The sequence below is a fragment of the Nomascus leucogenys genome, chromosome 10 (assembly GCF_006542625.1).
Source record: "Nomascus leucogenys isolate Asia chromosome 10, Asia_NLE_v1, whole genome shotgun sequence".
NCBI classification, from domain to species: Eukaryota; Metazoa; Chordata; class Mammalia; order Primates; family Hylobatidae; genus Nomascus; species Nomascus leucogenys.
The window spans coordinates 2,752,653-2,771,687 of NC_044390.1; the positions used below are offsets into that span (position 1 = coordinate 2,752,653).

Genomic DNA, 19,035 nt, shown 5'->3' on the forward strand with positions numbered 1-19,035 from the left:
GGCTTCAGGGTGTCTCCTTTCCTTGGAAGTGAGATGGGCAGGTGTAAACACAGTACAGCTTTGGGACGCAATTACTTTCCCCTCTTTTGTATGTTTTTATTTTGCAGTTTGTCAGGTTGTTCTTTCACAAGAGAGGGCTGTCGAGAGCTGGCTAATGCCCTGAGGCATAATCATAATGTGAAAATCTTGGATTTGGGAGAAAATGATCTGAAGGATGATGGAGTGAAGCTACTGTGTGAGGCTCTGAAACCTTCACCTCGTGCGTTGCACACACTTGGGTGAGTTGATGCTGTTCTCGCAGAGTCTCCCTTCTCTACTTTTGCGGGTGGGGAGATAGAATGATCAGATCCCATCAGGGGTTAGAAAGTGAGGCAAAGGAGGTAAGTCCTCCTCTAAGAAATCTCGGCCGCCCGCGGTGGCTCATGCCTGTAATCCCAGCACTTTGGGAGGCCAAGGTGGGTGGATCACCTGAGGTCAGGAGTTCAAGAGCAGCCTGGCCAACATGGGGAAACCCTGTCTCTACTAAAAATATAAAAATTAGGTGGGAACAGTGGCTCATACCTGTAATCCCAGCATTTGGGGAGGTCGAGGCTGGTGGATCACCTGAGGTTAGGAGTTCAAGACCAGCCTGGCCAACATGGGGAAACCCCGTCTCTACTAAAAATACAAAAATTAGCTGGGTGTATAGGTGGGCACCTGTAATCCCAGCTACTCAGGAGGCTGAGGCAGGAGAATCGCTTGAACCCGGGAAGTAGAGGTTGCAGTGAGCTGAGATCATGCCATTGCACTCCAGCCTGGGAGACAAGAGCAAAACTCCATCTCAAACAAAACAAAACAAAACAAACAAAAACTCTCCTGCTAGATGATAAGCTTGAAGTTTTTCACGTTTAGAGAAGTGTTTTACTCTTGTTACCACCATCCTTGGTACATTGTAAATATTGTTTCTCCCAATCTGCCCATGGTGGGTGCCAGATGCTGGAGTGGAGGAGGGGGTGCGGATACAGCCTGCTCTCTGCACTGTGAATCTCCACTTCACTGTTGTTAACCATCATGCAACGTGTACTCAGCAGACTAAGATGAGTTGCTCTGAAATGCAGGATTTTTTGCTACATGTGGCTTAAATGATAGCAATTTCTCATGTAGGGAATGGTTCCAGGGTTCGTTAATACGATAGCTCAGTGATGTTTTCAGAAAAGATGTTTGTTAGGATTTGTTAGTATCAAATGAACTGACTCAAAGTGTAAACCACCTCCAGCATTGTTGGGGTTTACCAGCCACCTCAAACCTCTATTCAGAGATTGTTAAATCTGTATAGACACCACAAATTAAATTATTGGTTTAAACATAAACTAGACTTGTTCTCTCATAGGCCTGAAAGAATGAATAGGTTAAGGTTATCTGCAGTGCCAAATTTAAGATAGTTTGGCATAAATGCATTCTGAATCAAGTTCATCTTCAAAAAAATCAGTTAATGAAGCAACTTACCGAACTATTTTCTTAAGAGAGAGACTCATTCTTTTTTCTTTCTAAAAGAAGGGCTTTATGGTTTGTTTTGATGGGGTCTCACTCTGTCACCCAGGCTGGAGTGCAGTGGTGCGATCTCAGCTCAGTGCAACCTCTGCCTCCTGGGCTCAAGCAATCCTTCCACCTCAGCCTCCTGAATAGCTGGGACAACAGATGCACGCTACCACACCCACCTATTTTTTTGTATTTATTATAGAGATGAGGTTTCACCATGTTGCCCAGGCTGTTCTCAAACTCCTAAGCTCAAGTGATCTGCCTGCCTCAGTCTCCCAAAATGTTGGGATTACTGACAGGAGCCACTGCGCCTGGCCAGCGTGTAATAGTTATTTATGAACTCAGGTGGAGATCTCTGATGTGTTAAACTGATCTAATGTACTTTCTCACTTTTGTCTTTGTGTTTCTAGTAGCTAGCCAACCATATGTTCAAATTTTGTATTGTTGAATTTAGAAATAAGATGGAAAAAAGTGTAATGAAGGAATAATAGTGCTATTTCAGTTCTTTCAAAGATCTAATAAACTCATATCTGTTGTATGCTAAAATGGTTTGTTTCACATTCTGGCAGGTTAAATTTTTGTTTCCTCCTCCATCGAATACAGTGTAAAATAGTATCTACCTTTGATAAGATTGATAGATGGGTTAGATGAGTTACGTGTCAGTATTTAAAAGGTGCCTGGCATGGAGTAAGTACTCCACTTTTTTTTTTTTTTTTTTTTTTTTTTTGTGAGATGAAGTCCAGGCTGGAGTGCAGTGCCACAATCTCGGCTCACTGCAACTTCCACCCCACGGGCTCAAGCAATTCTCTGCCTCAGCCTCCCGAGCAGCTGGGATTACAGACGCCTACCATCACGCCTGGCTAATTTTTGTATTTTTTTGTAGTAGAGACAGGGTTTCACCATCTTGTCCAGGCTGGTGTTGAACTCCTGACCTTGTGATCCACCCACCTCAGCCTCCCAAAGTGCTGGGATTACAGGTGTGAGCCACCGCGCCCAGTCCGTTTTTTTGTTTGTTTTTTTTTGGAGACAGAATCTTGCTGTTGCCAGGCTGGAGTGCAGTGGGGCGATCTCAGCTCACTGCAACCTCCGCCTCCCGGGTTCAAGCAATTCTCCTGCCTCAGCCTCCCGAGTAGCTGGAACTACAGATGCATGCCAACACGCCTGGCTAATTTTTGTATTTTAATAGAGACAGGGTTTCACCATGTTGCCCAGGATAGTCCCCATCTCTTGACCTCGTGATCCGCCCACCTCGGCCTCCCAAAGTGCTGGGATTACAGGCATGAGCCACCTCGCCCGGCCAAGTGCTCCACCCTTAAGCAGTCTGCTTTAGTAATAGCTTTTTCCTGTAGATGTGTTATCTCTTTTCTAACTTCCCAGTCTCAGAGGACTATCTGTTGTGCTTTCTTCCTGCCCGCCCCTAGGTTGGCGAAATGCAGTCTGACGACTGCTTGCTGCCAGCATCTCTTCTCTGTTCTCAGCAGCAGAAAGAGCCTGGTCAATCTGAACCTTCTAGGCAATGAATTGGATCCTGATGGTGTCAAGATGCTCTGTAAGGCTTTGAGAAAGTCGACATGCAGGCTGCAGAAACTCGGGTAATCCTCGCTGACTTTTCCACGGGGAAGAACCTACAGGGACAAGGCTAGATTGACTAGGCTTCTAGAGCTTGCATCAGGTTTCCATTGCACTCTGCTTCCTCGGGCAGTGTTGGCCAATGGAACCTCCAGTGAGGGTGGGAGTGATCTCCATCTGTGCTGTGCACCTGCCGCGTAGCCACTAGCGGCATCTCATCATTGGGCACTTGAAATATGGTTAGTGTGACTGGGAACTGAATTAGTTTTTTTTTTTCTTTCTTTTTTTGAGACAGTGTCTCACTCTGTCATCCAGGCTAGAGTGCAGTGGTGTCATCTTGATTCACTGCAACCTCCACCTCCCGGATTTAAGCAATTTTCCTGCCTCAGCCTCCCGAGTAGCTGGGGCTACAGGTGCCCACCACCATGCCCAGCTAATTTTTGTATTTTTGTAGAGACAGGGTTTTGCCATGTTGGCCAGGCTGCTCTTGAACTCCTGACCTCAGGTGATCTACCTGCCTTGGCCTCCCAAGTGCTGGGATTACAGGTGTGAGCCACCGTGCCCAGATTGTTTTTTTTTTTTTTTTTTGAGATGGAGTCTCGCTCTGTCACCCAGGCTGCCGTGCAGTGATACGATCTCAGCTCACTATAACCTCCTCCTCTTGGTTCAAGCAATTCTCCTGCCTCAGCCTCCCCAGTAGCTGGGACTACAGGTGCATGCCATCATGCTTGGCTAATTTTTTGTTGTTGTTGTATTTTTAGTAGAGACAGGGTTTCACCATGTTGGCCAGGCTGGTCTTGAACTCCTGACCTCATGGCTCCTGGCTAGCAGCCTTTAATATAAATTTAAATTTTTAGTTTTATTAGGATGGTGCAATGTAATTATGGTGTTTGCTATTACTTTTAATGCAGTGGTTTTAAAGTAATGGTTTTTGCCATCACTTTTAATGGCAAAAACGGCAATTACTTTTGCATCAACCTACTAATTAAATCTTAACAGCCACTTGTGGCTAATGACTACCTGGATGGTGCAGTCCTGGAGACTTCTGGGTATTTTGAGAGCCCGCTAGTGTTTATCATTCTTGTACCTACTCTACATGTCACTCCATAGCCATTAACTTATGGCTTCTTTTTCAATACTGACTCTGGGCCAAGCACCATGGCATGGTAGACAGCGGGGAAACAAATGCACATGAGCTTGTCCTCGTGAGTCTTGAGTTCTCCTCCAGGAGACGACAGGTCCGAGACATAAAAGCAATCTCTGTTGTCATGAATGCTGTGAAAGAAACTCTGGGTTGAGATAAGACAGGAGGGTGGCCAGAATAGCAACGGGCTTGCCTGAGGTGGTACCATTGATCCTGAGTCCCAAGGAGGCTGGAAGGAGGAGTCCCTATATCAGGAAGGGAACATGAGAGGTGACTAGAGATGAAGGGTGGAATGTACAAAGGATGTTTCACAGTAGCATGTGCAAAGGCCCTGAGGTTGCACCAAGCTTTATGTTGCCCCGTTGAGGCACTGAGAGAAGAGCATTTAATTAGAACACTCTCCACCCCATTCAGTATTCTGGGAGGAAATCAGAAAGGTAAGCAGGTTGGCTGCAGTTGCTCATGCCTATAATCCCAGCACTTCGAGAGGCCAAGGCAGGAGGATCACTTGAGGCCAGGAGTTCAAGACCAGCATGGGCAACATAGGGAGATCCTGTCTCTACAAAAATTTTAAAAAATTAGCTTGGCATGGTGGCACACACCTGTGGTCCCAGCAACTTGGGAGACAGGTGGGAGGATTGCTTGAACCCAGGAGTTCGAGGCTGCAGTGAGCTATCATCATGCACTCCAGCCTGGGTAACAGAGCAAGACCCTGTCTCCAAAAAAAAAAAAAAAAAAAAGTTGAGGCATGGAGAAAGGTAAAGAGTTAACAGTTGTTACCAGGTGCATTTCAGCAGAAATCATCCCAGATGCCAAGGAACCTTGCCTACTTTAGGAAGTGAGTCACAATCTGCACCTTTAGATTTAAGATTTGATGTTGCCAATGTCACACCTCAGTGGTGCGTTTTAAAAAGGGTCTGGGACAGCAACCGTTAAAGATGAAGCTTCTCTGCTGTCTATCATGCATGTGTGCAGAAGGGGCTTCTGACTGGGTGCCCAGACCCTCGCCGCCTCTTGTAGAATGCTCAGATTTTATTTTTCAAAGTTGCTAGATGCAGATTAATGAGAAGTTCTTAGATTTATTCATACAAAGTGACAATGGCCTGAGTTACCCTGGCCTGCCCACAAGGTCCCTTGTGTCATCTGCGCCATGGTTTTCTCATCCGCTACCTTTGTGGTTGTGCCTTTTCTCTATGGAAAGGGGTTCCTGTGCCATCAAATCTTCTCCCTGACCTCTGTGGGTAAGGCTAGGGTGGTGGGAGGTCCCAGTCAAAGGGTAAACAAAAGTTACCCTTCATTTGTTAGTCTTTCTGTAGGTTGGTGCCAAAGTAATTGTGTTTGCTATTACTTTTAATGCAGTATTCTCTTGCCTCAGCTTCCTGAGCAGCCGGGATTACAGGCACATGCCACCACGCCCGGCTAACTTTGTATTTTTAGTAGAGACGGGGTTTCTCCATGTTGGTCAGGCTGGTCTAGAACTCCCGACCTCAGGTAATTCACCTGCCTCAGCCTCCCAAAGTGCTGGGATTACAGGTGTGAGCCACCGTGGCTGGCCGCCATTACTTTTAATGGCAAAAATGGCAACTACTTTTGCCTCAACCTTTATTTTGCTTTATGTCAGTTTGCCACTTTACACTGCACCCTGCCTGTACTTCACTGCTTCCATCCAGTCCACTGCTGACGAGCACCTAGGTTGGTTCCATGTCAATGCTATTGTGAACTGTGCTGTGAGGAACACACACATGCATGTGGTCCATATACACCATGGAGTACTACACTGCCCTAAAAAGGAATGAAACCATGTCTTTTGTGGCAACATGGATGCAGCTGGGGGCCACTAGCCTAAGTGAACTAATGCAGGAACAGAAAACCACATACCACATGTTCTCACAAGTTGGAGCTAAACAATCAGTATATGTGGATTTAAAGATGGTGACAGTAGGCCAGGCATGGTGGCTCACGCCTCTAATTCCAGCACTTTGGGAGGCCGAGGTGGGCAGATCACCTGAGGTCAGGAGTTCGAGACCAGCCTGGCCGACATGGTGAAACCCCATCTCTACTAAAAATACAAAAATTAGCTGGGCATGGTGGTGTGCGCCTGTAATCCCAGCTATTCAGGAGGCTAAGGCAGGAGAATCGCTTCAGCCCAGGAGGTGGAGGGTGCAGTGAGCTGAGATCATGCCATTGCACTCCAGCCTGGGTGACAAAGTGACACTCCGTCTCAAAAAATATGTATATGTGTGTGTATGTGTGTATATATACATATATACACATATATTTGTTGACAACAGACACTGGGGACTACTAGAGGGAGGAGAAGTGGGAAGGAGGCAAGGGTTAAACTACTTTCAGGTGCTATACTCACTACCTGGGTGATGGGATCCTTCACCCACCAAACTTCATGTCACACAATAGACCCATGTAACAAACCTGTACATGTTCCCCTGAACCTTAAAAATTAAAAAAAAAATTACTCTAAACTTCTTCACTGCTTCTTAACTGCAGTACTTCTTATTTTGCAGGCTTCAGAAAGACTTGCATAATGTAGTGAGAGAGGAGATACAGACCTCACAGGAGGAGCTGTGTCTGAAACTCAAGTGTGCTTGGGATTTTAATGACTTTGAAGACAAGTGGTGGTGGTGATCCCACGGATTGGATGCCACATGGCTTGACCATGGATCTTGGGAGAAAGCCACCAGGACGTCCTGGCCTGTGTGTCGCTCCGATGTCACCATTTGTGGGGACAAATGAGCTGTTCCCTGCGGGAGGCTTTGTCACGGTTGTTGGAGGCAGCCCACTACACGCCCAGGTCCGGAATCCTAGTCTAATACTGTGTCTGGTCCCAAGATCATAAGTTGGCTGTGCCTTCAGTCTTTTCTATGTCCTCCTTGGTGTAGTGTTTTTAATTCTTGGAGGTGTTGAGAGAATTCAATAAAGCAAAGAATATAAAAATATCTCAGGAAAGCCCAAAGCCTCATTTCTCATGGATTCAGAAGTGGGATCGATGTGTTTATAATTCCATAATTATTATACTGTGATTAAACCACATAGACATCCAGAACTCCTCATATGCCTTTATCTTCACTTATATTGATTCCCCCAAGAAGTATTAGACTCTGCATTGATTTTTTGAGACAGGGTCTCACTCTGTCACCCAGGCTGGAGTGTAGTGGCACCATCTCAGCTCACTGCAACTTCCACCTCTCGAGTTGAAGTGATTCTTCTGCCTCAGCCTCCCAAGTAGCTGGGATTACAGGCATGTACCACCAGGCCTGGCTAATTTTTGTATTTTTAGTAGACATGGGGTATTACCATGTTTCCCAGGCTGGTTTTGAACTCCTGGCCTCAAGTGATCCACCTGCCTCGGCCTCCCAAAGTGTTGGGATTACAGGCGTGAGCCACCACATCTGGCCTGGATTGATTCCTATCTCCCACTCTTCATTACAATGTACTTTTCTGAGTTTATTCCATCTCCTGCCTTTCTTCACCCGAAACCTCACTGTGCTCTTTGGAAACCAGCAAACCTATATTTAGAGAATAGGTTGAAACGGTCCCTTTTATCTCCCTCTCTCTGAAACCTGCATCTCCTCTGAGGACATTGCTTCTCTTACACCACTTTCGGGTGTGGCTGTCTTGTCTAGGGAGCCTAGTGGTTAATCGGGTGGGTGGTCTCTTCCTCACCTTCTGCTCTGCGACCGTTCTCTTCACCCCTCTGTCTCCCTCTCAGCCTCTATCCTCGTGTCTTTAGATTTAGACCCTTTGTTCTTCGAAGCCACTTCTGGACTGCCAAATTAGACTTCAGTTAAAAGACTTTAGCTCCTGGCCCCCCGTCAGCCCCTCCAGTGGTACAAGTTGAGTATCCCTTATCTGAAATGCATGGACTTTGCATTTTTTCAGATTTTGGAATATTTGCATTGTACTTACTGGCTGGATACACAAAATCTAAAATGCTGAATTCTGAAATGCTCCAGTAAACATTTCCTATAAGCATCATCTCAGTGTTCAAAAGGAACATTTTATATTCTGGATTTTTGGATTTGGGATGTTCAACCTGTATTCCTTACACCTAATGTTAATCTCCATGCTTGTCCAACCCACGGCCTGGATCCACTTTTAATGAGGTCCCAACACAAATTCATAAACTTTCGTATGCATGGACTTTTTTTGTTTTTTTAGCTCATCAGCCATCATTAGTGTGTGGCCCAAGACAATTCTGCCAAAGTGGCCCAGGGAAACCAAAAGATTGGACGTCCCTGCGTGACTGCATCTTCAATGACAGTATCTTCTGCTGTATCTAAGCCTCTTTCATGCTCAAACCCCAGAAATTCTTATTACTCATGACTGCAATTATTTCGTTGTTTTTTTTTTTTGAGATGGAGTCTCACTCTGTCACCCAGGCTGGAGTGCAGTGGTGTGATCTCGGCTCACTGCAACCTCCACCTCCTGGGTTCAAGCAGTTCTCCTGCCTCAGCTTCCAGAGTAGCTGGGACTACAGGCATGCGCCACCACACCCGGCTACTTTTTGTATTTTTAGTAGAGATGGGGTTTCGCCATGTTGGCCAAAATGGTCTCGATCTGTTGACCTCGTGATCTATCCGCCTCGGCTTCCCAAACTGCTGGGTTTATAGGCGTGAGCCACCGTGCCTGGCCTAGTAGTTTCACTTTTAATTAGTATTTGCCTCTTCCAACCACCACCTCATATCTTCCTGACTTACTGTCTTTCTAACCAGAGTTTAATCTGTAGATTCCATTGATAACTGATATACTATAGCAAGAGGCTATTTATCATGGGCCCTAAATACCCCTGTACATTCTTTATGGGTATGCAAAAAATGTCGGAACCTGACTTAAATTTTGTTTTAATTTTTTTTTTTTGCCAAGGACTTTTGCCAGGTTGTTTGCACTGAGCAAACTTGAGGGATAAGGTAACTTTCTACCCCAAACAAAAAGCAGGCTCGTTCTGGTTACGGAAAATCGGCAGATTCCCTAAGCTCAGCGTGCTTCTCTTAATCCAGTCTACAGAAGGTACAGTCATCCATCATGGACCCTTTATAGCACGCAAACTTGTGAGACTTGGGAAGTATGAGGAACTGATTAAAAGCAACAAGAAATACTGACTCATGCTTTTGTCATGGATCATAAAGTTATTTGTTTCTGGGCCAGGAGTCTCATATCTTCTGCTAGCTTCCATGAAACAGGAACAGGCTAGCTTTTTGGCTCATAAGTAGAATAAAATCCCAAACCCTTCTCAGTTCCTGAAGACAGCTGCCTTTTCACTATACTTCACCCCACTTAGAGTTTATCTATTTAGCTGACAGTACTCCAAACGGCCCCTCAAATTTGTCTAGTCAACATCTTCCATGCTCTGCCTGCCCCTCTCACTTTGTCCTATGCACTTAAAACCACAAACCTTTTTCCAACGTTCTACATATTCCACACTTGTATCCAGATAGCTGAACATGCTGAAGAAGGATGCTCAACCCTGCTTAAATTTATGGCTAATCCTAAGAGTTTTCTTACCGTTGGTCATGATACTGTTGCACACGATACTGTAACCTACTGGTTCAACCCATTCTACTCAACTTCCGTTGTCCTCACAGTTCTCCATTTTCATGCTCAGTTGATTTTACATATTTCTTGAAGAAATAAGAATCAGGATCTTCCACAAGTACCCACTGCCACATCTACCAGCATCTGTACCCTGATAAGACAAAAATAAAGGCTCTGAGACATAGAAAGTGTCAACCTGAGTTAGCTGCAGGACAAGAGAGGCAAACCCTCTAATACACAAAGGATTGGATGCTATGGGTTGAGCCTTAAGACTGCTGCTCAAGGAGACTTGAAATAAATTTTCTCTGTAAAGTAAGTCTTCCTTCTCTATTCTGCAGATGTAGAATGGGACCCTGTCTACAGGAATCATAATATTCAGGTTAATACAAAACCATCGTAAGGACCACCTCCCTTTCACTTATTTTATCCATCTGAAATAGTTTTGTTTTCTTTTTTGAGACACAGTCTCGCTCTACTGCCAGGCTGGAGTGCAGTGGTGCAATCTTGGCTCACTGCAACCTCCACCTCCCGGGTTCAAGCGATTCTCCTGCCTCAGCCTCCCGAGTAGCTGGGATTACAGACACGCACCACCATGCCCAGCCAATTTTTGTATTTTTTTTAGTAGAGATGGGGCTTCACCATGTTGGCCAGGATAGTCTCGATCTCTTGACCTTCTGATCCGCCCACCTTGGCCTCCCAAAGTGCTGGGATTACAGGTGTGAGCCACTGCGCCCAGCCAAAATAAAATTTTTCTTAATCATTTTGGTTGTTAGATGCCAACAATGTGGTCTTCCGTCCTTCCTCCATGAACTAACCACAACTCTGTCCTACCCACTTGCACAGAAATATGGTCTGCCTCTGGCCACAGACTCTGTCTTTACACCCCAGGATAATTCCTTATGTTGTTACTTTTAGTTCAGTCACTTCCCCTCTCTGGACCTAATTACCTCATCTTCAAAACGATGAGGGCAGAAACAATTTGTAATTAAATTAGACCCAATTTTGGCTTTCACTTCTGCCTTGGTGAGCTCTGTGGCTAAGTAACATTTCTAAAATGTACTTCACTCACCTGAAAATATAAAACTGTATCCTGCACAGGATATGTGAAATCGATGTGTCACAGATGGAAATCTCTATGAAGAATAAGATCTTATTAAATTGCAATTTTCTCTCCCCCACTCTAACACCAAGAGTCTTTCTTGTACTATTTTATTATTCAATACGCAGACGCTATCAGAAGCAGTCTTACAGAATAGCTGGAGATCCATTTAGCATTTCACAGCTTATAAAACACCTTTCTAGAGGGTCTAAATCCCCATCAAAGCCCTGTAAGATAGGATAGCCTTACTTTACTGATTTAAAAGCAAAGATACCAAAAGAAAATACTTTACAACAGATTAGAGAGATAGTAAGTCAAACTGGCCTATAAATCCAACTTTTCTATTTTAAGATCTGACCCACTTTACAACACCTGATGGGATCTTTCAATAAGTTGAAGGCTATAATCCTTCTATCCATCCATGTTCTCACTATTAGACATAGTAAAACCCAGAGTCCTTGAAACAAATACTTCATTCTCTTCCTTTTTCTATATCTTTACTGCCCTTTGTAGATGAAATCTGGGATAGAAAGAGTGGGAGACGTATGTGAACTAATTTAGAAAATATTGTCAGGGCAATAAAGGTTAAAAATAAAATCAAAGGTTAATTGCCTTAATCTTCATCTCATTGATTCATATTCAGTTACCAGCTATTAAAATGGGCCATATTTTATTTTGAGACAGGTCCTCATTCTGTCACCCAGGCTGGAGTGCGGTGGCACCATCTCGGCTCACTGCAACCTCTGCCTCCTAGGCTCAAGGGATCCTGCCACTTCAGCCTCCCGAGTAGCTGGGACTACAGGTATGTGCTACCATGTAATGTTTTTAGTAGAGATGGGGTTTTGCCATGTTGCCCAGGCTGGTCTCAAACTCCTGAGCTCAACCAATCCTCCAGCCTTGGCCTCCAAAGTGCTGGGATTACAGGCGTGAGCCACTACAGCTGGCCAGCCATGTTATTTCTGATAATCTGACAAGATAAATAAAGACTATCCCAAGATTTCTCCATTGTTTCTTTAAAAATAACAGGGATGGGATGGGCTGGGATGGGCACAGTGGCTCACACCTGTAATCCCAGCACTTTGCAAGGCCGGGGCAGGCAGATCACGAGGTCAGGAGATTGAGACCATCCTGGCCAACATGGTGAAACCCCGTCTCTACTAAAATACAAAAAAATTAGCCAGGTGTGGTGGTGCACGCCTGTAGTCCCACTTACTCAGGAGGCTGAGTCAGGGGAATTGCTTGAACCCGGGAGGTGGAGGTTGCAGTGAGCAGAGATCATGCCACTGTACTCCAGCCTGGTGACAGAGCGAGACTCTCAGGAAAAAACAACAACAACAACAAACAAACAACCAGGGATGGCCTGGCATGGTGGCTCACGCCTGTAATCCCAGCACTCTGGGAGGCCAAGGCGGGCAGATCACAAGGTCAAGAGATCGAGACCATCCTGGCCAACATGGTGAAACCCAGTCTCTACTAAAAATACAAAAATAAGCTGGGCATGGTGGCGGGCACCTGTAGTCCCAGCTACTCAGGAGGCTGAGGCAGGAGAACTGCTTGAATCCGGGAGGCGGAGGTTGCAGTGAGCTGAGATCACGCCACTGCACTCCAGCCTGGTGACAGAGTGAGACTTCATCTCAAAAAACAAACAAAAACACAGGGATGTCCTCTGTTTGATGCTTGATCCACAAATTCTCAATTACTAAATTTTCAATTTATTGATCAATATTCAAGTCAATCATATTTAGTCTACTCAGTTACTAAATTTTTAGCAATTTTTTGTAATTCTACAATTTCTAAGTTTGTCCTAGAATTCAATTACATCAAAGTATCTTAAAGCAACATTTTTTTTAGAGTAGAGAGATGATTTCAAAGCCACTGTACAGTCAGGCCAATGTTACTTTGTAGGACTTGGGGGGTCCATAATAGGTCTTGGAGGGGTTCTGGAAGGGGTAATTTGTGATTCAGGAAAAGAGAAGAGATGAGATAGAAGGGATTCCAGTGTACCTTGACTGCTCAACTTTCTTCTAGGCTGCCTCCAAATTATGAAGCCGGTGAACCAAGACAGACCAATTAGCTTGTGACCAATTGTCTAACTTCAAGCCTATACTTATGAGGAAGGTAGATGGATTATTTGTGTCTCCAGCTTCATTCACCTTTCCTCCCTCTCCTTCTTTTACCCACCCTGCTTGCTGTCTTTTTTGACACTCACCTACCACCTTGCAATTTTTTTAGACAGTCTCGCTCTGTTGCCCAGGCTGGAGTGCAATGGTGCGGTCTCAGCTCACTGCAACCTCCACCTCCTGGGTTCCAGCGATTCTCCTGACTCAGCCTCCTCAGTAGCTGGGACTACAGGTGTGTGCCACTGCGTCCGGCTAATTTTTATATTTTTAGTAGAGACAGGGTTTCACCGTGTTGGCCAGGTTGGTCTTGAACTCCTGACCTCATGATCCACCCGCCTCAGCCTCCCAAAGTGCTGGGATTACAGGTGTGAGCCACTGCACCCGGCCTACCATGCAATCTTAAAAGCTTGGCTAGATGTGCCCAGGACTAATGTGTGGCTGAGGTGAGTCAAGCCTGGTGCACAGCTCAGGTTATAAGAGACAGAGGTGGTAGAGTGCTGAAACAGCCCAGGAGATTCTTGGACTGAAGAAGAGACAGAGATGGAATTCCAGGGATAATGGAGGGACTTGGGTGGAAAAGGATTCCCAGGGTGAAGGCAGCCGGAGTGACAGCTTCTTAGCTTGGAAGCAGTTACTTGGACCCTTTAAGCCAATTTTCCCATTACAAGGAGGGTCTTATATAGCATCAACCTCAGATTTTGCAAGAATTGAAACAACACATATAAAATATTCAGCTTGTGGTAAGCACCTGTCAATGCGTTAATTGCTCTTAAGTGAATAATCTCCTTCAATTCTGTCATTAAGATTCTTTACTTGTAACTTAGACTTTTTATAGCTCAGTATCTCTTTTTTTGTGATTTAAAAAAAAAAAAAGTTCTTCACAGTGCCTTGCTCTGTCACCCAGACTAGAGTGTAGTGGTGTGATCGCAGCTCACTGCAGCCTCAACCTCCCAGGATCAAGTGATCTTCCTTCCCCAGCCTCCTGAGTAGCTGGGACCACAGGCATGAGTAACCATGCCCAAATAATTAAAAAAAAAAAAAAATATATATATATATAGTAGAGGTAGGGTCTCAATATGTTGCCCAAGCTGGTATCTAACTCCTGGGCTCAAGTGATCCTCCTGACTTGGCCTCCCAAAGTGCTGGGATTACAGGCATAAGCTGCCGTGCTGGGCAGCTCAGTACCTGTTCTCTATCAGCACTTCCTTCTCCCTCTTTTCTACTGACCTCTACTTTTAGTGGAGGGAAAACTGTTAGGAGAAAAATGTTAATGTTCCTGCTGGGGGTGGAAATGGACATCTCATGAACATAATTAAGGTAGCTGAATTAAAGTAGTTGGAGAATTGGTTCTTTGGTTCCTCAAGCTGCTTTTATATTTTATCATGTCTATTGCACCCAGGTAGGAAGTCCTTAATCATCACCATTTTACAGATGACAGACTAAATGACTTCCCAGATTTTCCTGTTTGTTATTTTTCTTTCCACACTTTTTTTTTTTTTTTTGAGATGGAGTTTCGCTCTTGTTGCCCAGGCTGGAGTGCAATGGCATGATCTCTGCCCACTGCAACCTCTGCCTCCCAGGTTCAAGCAATTCTCCTGCCTCAGCCTCCCAAGTAGCTGGGATTCCAGGAATGCACCACCACGCCCGGCTAAGTTTTTGTGTTTTTAATAGAGACAGGGTTTTTCCATGTTGGTCAGGCTGGTCTCAAACTCCCGACCTCAGGTGATCCACCTGCCTCGGCCTCCCAAAGTGCTGGAAATACAGGCATGAGCCACTGCACCCAGCCTCCCCACTTTCTTTTTATTGTGGTAAAACATGCATGACAAAATTTTGCCATTTTAACCCATTTAAAGTATACATCCCTGTGGCCTTGAGCACACTCACATTGTACAACCATCACCACCATCCATCTCCAGAACTTTTCCATCTTGCAAAACAAACTCTGTACTCATTAAATAACTCCATTTTCTCCTCCTTCCCCTGGCCTCTGGTAACCACCATTTTACTTTTTGCATCTATGAATTTGGCTACTGTAAGTACCTCATAGAAGAAGAATATATGGTATTTGTTCTTTTGTGACTGGCTTATTTCATTTAGCATAATATCCTCAAGGTTCATCTATGTTGTGTCATATATCAGAATGTCCTTCCTTTTGAAGACTCAGTATTTCATTTTATGTATATGCCACATTTTGTTTATTCATTCATCCATTGATGGACATTCAGGTTGCTGATTTTCTCAATCTTCACTCCGAAATCAGCGGCATAGAAGTTCAGAAGTGAGGCCGGGCACAGTGGCTCATGCCTGTAATCCCAGCACTCTGGGAGGCCAAGGTGGGCAGATCACGAGGTCAGGAGTTCTAAACCAGCCTGACCAACATGGTGAAACCCCATCTCTACTAAAAATAGTAAAATTAGCCACGTGTGGTGGCACGCGCCTGTAATACCAGCTACTTGGGAGACTGAGGCAGGAGAATCGCTTCAACCCGGGAGGTAGAGGTTGCAGTGAGCTAAGATCATGCCACTGCAATATAGCCTGGGTGACAGAGCGAGACTCTGTCTCAAAAAAAAAAGTTCAGACATGAAATACCCCCATTCCTAAAATCTCCTTTCAGCTCCCAACCCCAAGAGATCTTTATTCAAAGGGAGGGGAGACAGGGTAGCCTCAGAAGTCGAGGCCCAGTGAGGAAAGGAGAGCCAGAGGGGAGTCTGGGGAAGAATATGAGATGCAAAGACCATGAGGAGAGGTAATATTAGCAATGCCATGGAAATTACCCAAACATTCACGTGAACCCCAAAATATATACCACTATTATGTACCAAAAGGTGCTTTCATCAGGCAAGAACAGATCAGGAGCCCAACCTGGAATCCTAGTAGGACTGGCAGAAAGAAGAGTGCCCAAGTCAGACCAGCCTTTCTAGTGCTTTCAGTGCGGCCAGCATCTTTCCAGGTCAACACAGGGATGGGGCCACAGTTTCTTCAACCTGCACTCCTATTCCAGTCATTCCATCAGTAGCAAACACCGTTTCAAGATTTTCCAGGCAGTATGGAGGTTTCCCAAAGAACTAAACGTAGAGCTACCATTTTGTCCGGCAACCTCACTACCGAGTTCTACCCAAAGCAAGAGAAATCATACTAAAAAGATACCTGCATCCATGTGTTTACTGGAGCACTCTCCACAATAGCAAAGTCATGGGATCAATGTAAGTGTCCACCAGCAGATGAGTGGATCAAGAAAACATGATTTATAGACAGTGGAATCCTATCCAGCCATAAAAATAAAATCATGTCTTTTGCAGCAACATGGATGGAACTCAAGCCATGATCTTAAGTGAGATAACTCAGAAACTAAGTCAAATAATGCATGTTCCTACTTGTATGTGAGAGCTAAATAATATATAAAGAGTGGCTGGGTGCAGTGGCTCATGCCTGTAATCCCACCACTGTAAAAGGCAGAGGCAGGTGGATCATCTGAGGTCGGGAGTTCAAAACCAGCCTGACCAACATGGAGAAACCCCGTCTCTACTTTAAAAAAAAAATTAGCCAGGTATGGTGGTGCATGCCTATAATCCCAGCTACTCAGGAGGCTGAGGCAGGAGAAATCGCTTGAACCCAGGAGGTGGAGGTTGTGGTGAGCTGCGATCGCGCCATTGCACTCCAGCCTAGGCAACAAGAGCAAAACTATATCTCAAAAAAAAAAAAAAATAAATAAATAAAAAATAAAAAAATAAAAAAAAAGTGTGGAATAGTAGACATTGGAGGCTGAGGAGGGTGAGAGGGAGGTGCAGGGTGAGAACTGACCTAATGGGTACAATGTACACTATCTGTGTGATGGCTATACTAGCCCAGATTTTCCCACACAATATATACATGTAACAAAACCGTACTCATACCCCTTAAATTTATACAAATAAAAAAGGCAAAAGAAGATTTTCCAATGTTTAGAAATATAACACTTTATTGAGGGGTTAAGATGTCCTTGTGAGACCGAGAGACCATGAAGGCCTTTCAGTGGCTCATCCAAGGCCACAGAGCACATAAAAACCACATATATCATATAAAATCTATGAATGGGGTGCCAGAAATCTCACAACTCAGAGTGTCAATGATTTGTATCTCCTGGGTGCAGCGTCATGTAAGTAATGGTCCCAGTCCCTGTCCTTTGCCCAGGTTCCTCGCAATCAGATCTCTACCCTTGTGATTGTGTCAAACTCGTCTGTGATGGTCAGGTCAGGATTTCTCTCTTCCTCAGCCATCAGAAGTGCCTGGGTTTCCTCATCAAAATCAGTTTTTCTCAGCCTGGTAAAATATTTTAAGAGGTTCTATTTTTAATTCACATACTTTTTCCCTTTTCTGCAGCTCATCTTTCTCCCTAATTCATCCCAGGACAAGCCTAGGAAACCCTGGTGTTGCCTCTAAGAGGATAAAATGTTAACCCTGGATCTCCAGAAAATAAATAAATAAATAAAGTCCAAATTTACAGCTTTGCCAATTTCTGTGGTGTAAATTCTCCAAGCCAATCATGGCCAGTTTCGAGTTGCCCACTTGCTGTCACTAAACAGAGTTACAAAGACAGGTGCACACACATACACACACACGGCTCTCACCAGCTTGTAGGAGCTGGCTCCAACATGTCACTGGACATAAATAAATGTCCAGAATTGGTAATAGAAGGCATGAACTCCACATAAACATTTGGATTTGCAACAAGAAGTCAGTGGGAGTTAGGGAGAAAGCCTGAAGCTATTTTTTTCAAAGATAAATTATTAATAGTTTCCATTATCCAAGTACCTGGGTCCTGGCCCTCTGTTAAGGCTTTTTCATGCCTATCTCATTAAATGTTCACAACTGCCTTATGAGGTAGCATAATTGTGATGAAGACAACAGAACAATGTTAAGGTCACAAAACCAGAAAGTGGTAGTCTGGATACAAATTCAAGCAATTTGTTTCTGGAGCTCCCATACATTGTATCATTGCTTTGAATCAGACAGAAGGATTAAGTATCACCATGTCTTGGTCCTTCCTTTTACGTATAATATCTCTCGTCTCTATTTGGCATCTGTTTGCGTGCAGCTGTCCCACACTGTTGGGGTAAGCTACGTTCTTTAGTGCAACTATGTATCTTAATACACATCCTTGTGAGACTATCTATGGTGGGAGCTAGAGGAAGATGAAAACTCACTTATTTAGTTCTATCATAGTTATCACATTATCTGATGCATATTTTCATAATTACCATGCCAAATAATCACCCCTATTTTGTAGATAGGAGGCTGATAATCAAAGAGGACAAATGGCTTACAGGGCCAAACATGGCAAGGCTGGGAGACAAACACAGACCTCTGTGACTCAGAATACAGACAATTCGAGTCCTTCCCCTTAATCACGTGTCTACTTTGGTAGTCTACATTCTGAATCTTTCGCAAACATTAACATAAGAATGTGATAATGCCGAGCACTCAGCCTTTCCAGGTGGAGATTTATAAGGATGGACTTCAAGAAAACAAACCTGTATCTTCACAAAACGGAAAAAAAAAAATCAGTGAATGTTCTTTAGTGTTAGAGTTATAATAGTTTTAACCCATTGTATTTCCCTTTTCTGGAAATGAACAGCCTAATAACTGCCTATGATTGCCTTGATCTCATGTAGGTTTGAAAACAGTAGGGGAAAATGAATGAGAAAAATAAATATTAAGGATTCTATAGTTATCTAGTAAAATAATGTTTGTAGGATTATATGTAATTATAAATATAACAAATTAAAATATTAATTATATGTTTATATAAAATATAAGTTTATATTTATAAATGTTATACTTATGAATATACATATAACTTGTATTTACAAATAAATATTTAAAATATAAATATGTATCATAATTTGTATTACAATAGTAACAAGTAGATATAGGAGGTAAAAAATTATTTAGGCAGATAGTGAGGGCAAAAGTCCTCAGCAGAGCTTCCCTTCTAACAAAAAGCAGCCCAAGAAATCATTTCTTTTCTAACAAAGAGCATCCTGAAAAATTGAGCT

General features: G+C 43.9%; 2 protein-coding genes across 3 annotated transcripts in view; one reads left to right on the forward strand and one right to left on the reverse strand.

Moving 5' to 3' along the window:
* The window catches only part of NLRP13 (NLR family pyrin domain containing 13), a 41,364-nt gene extending 34,181 nt beyond the window's left edge, over window positions 1–7,183 (forward strand). The window contains exons 10-12 of one of the 2 annotated variants that reach the window (XM_030821800.1): window positions 108–278; window positions 2,940–3,067; window positions 6,754–7,183. In XM_030821800.1, coding sequence (XP_030677660.1) covers window positions 108–278; window positions 2,940–3,067; window positions 6,754–6,779 — 325 coding nt within the window. In that variant the 3' untranslated portion in view covers window positions 6,780–7,183. Of the gene's footprint in view, window positions 1–107; window positions 279–2,939; window positions 3,115–6,753 lie in introns of those variants that run through there. The other variant, XM_030821799.1, reaches the window with a different exon arrangement.
* A 9,747-nt stretch (window positions 7,184–16,930) lies between these two features.
* Window positions 16,931–19,035, reverse strand: part of NLRP4 (NLR family pyrin domain containing 4) — a 46,479-nt gene continuing 44,374 nt past the window's right edge. Inside the window, exon 10 of the mRNA XM_003277208.2 lies at window positions 16,931–17,299. Coding sequence (XP_003277256.2) covers window positions 17,182–17,299 — 118 coding nt within the window. The 3' untranslated portion in view covers window positions 16,931–17,181. The remainder of the gene's footprint in view (window positions 17,300–19,035) is intronic.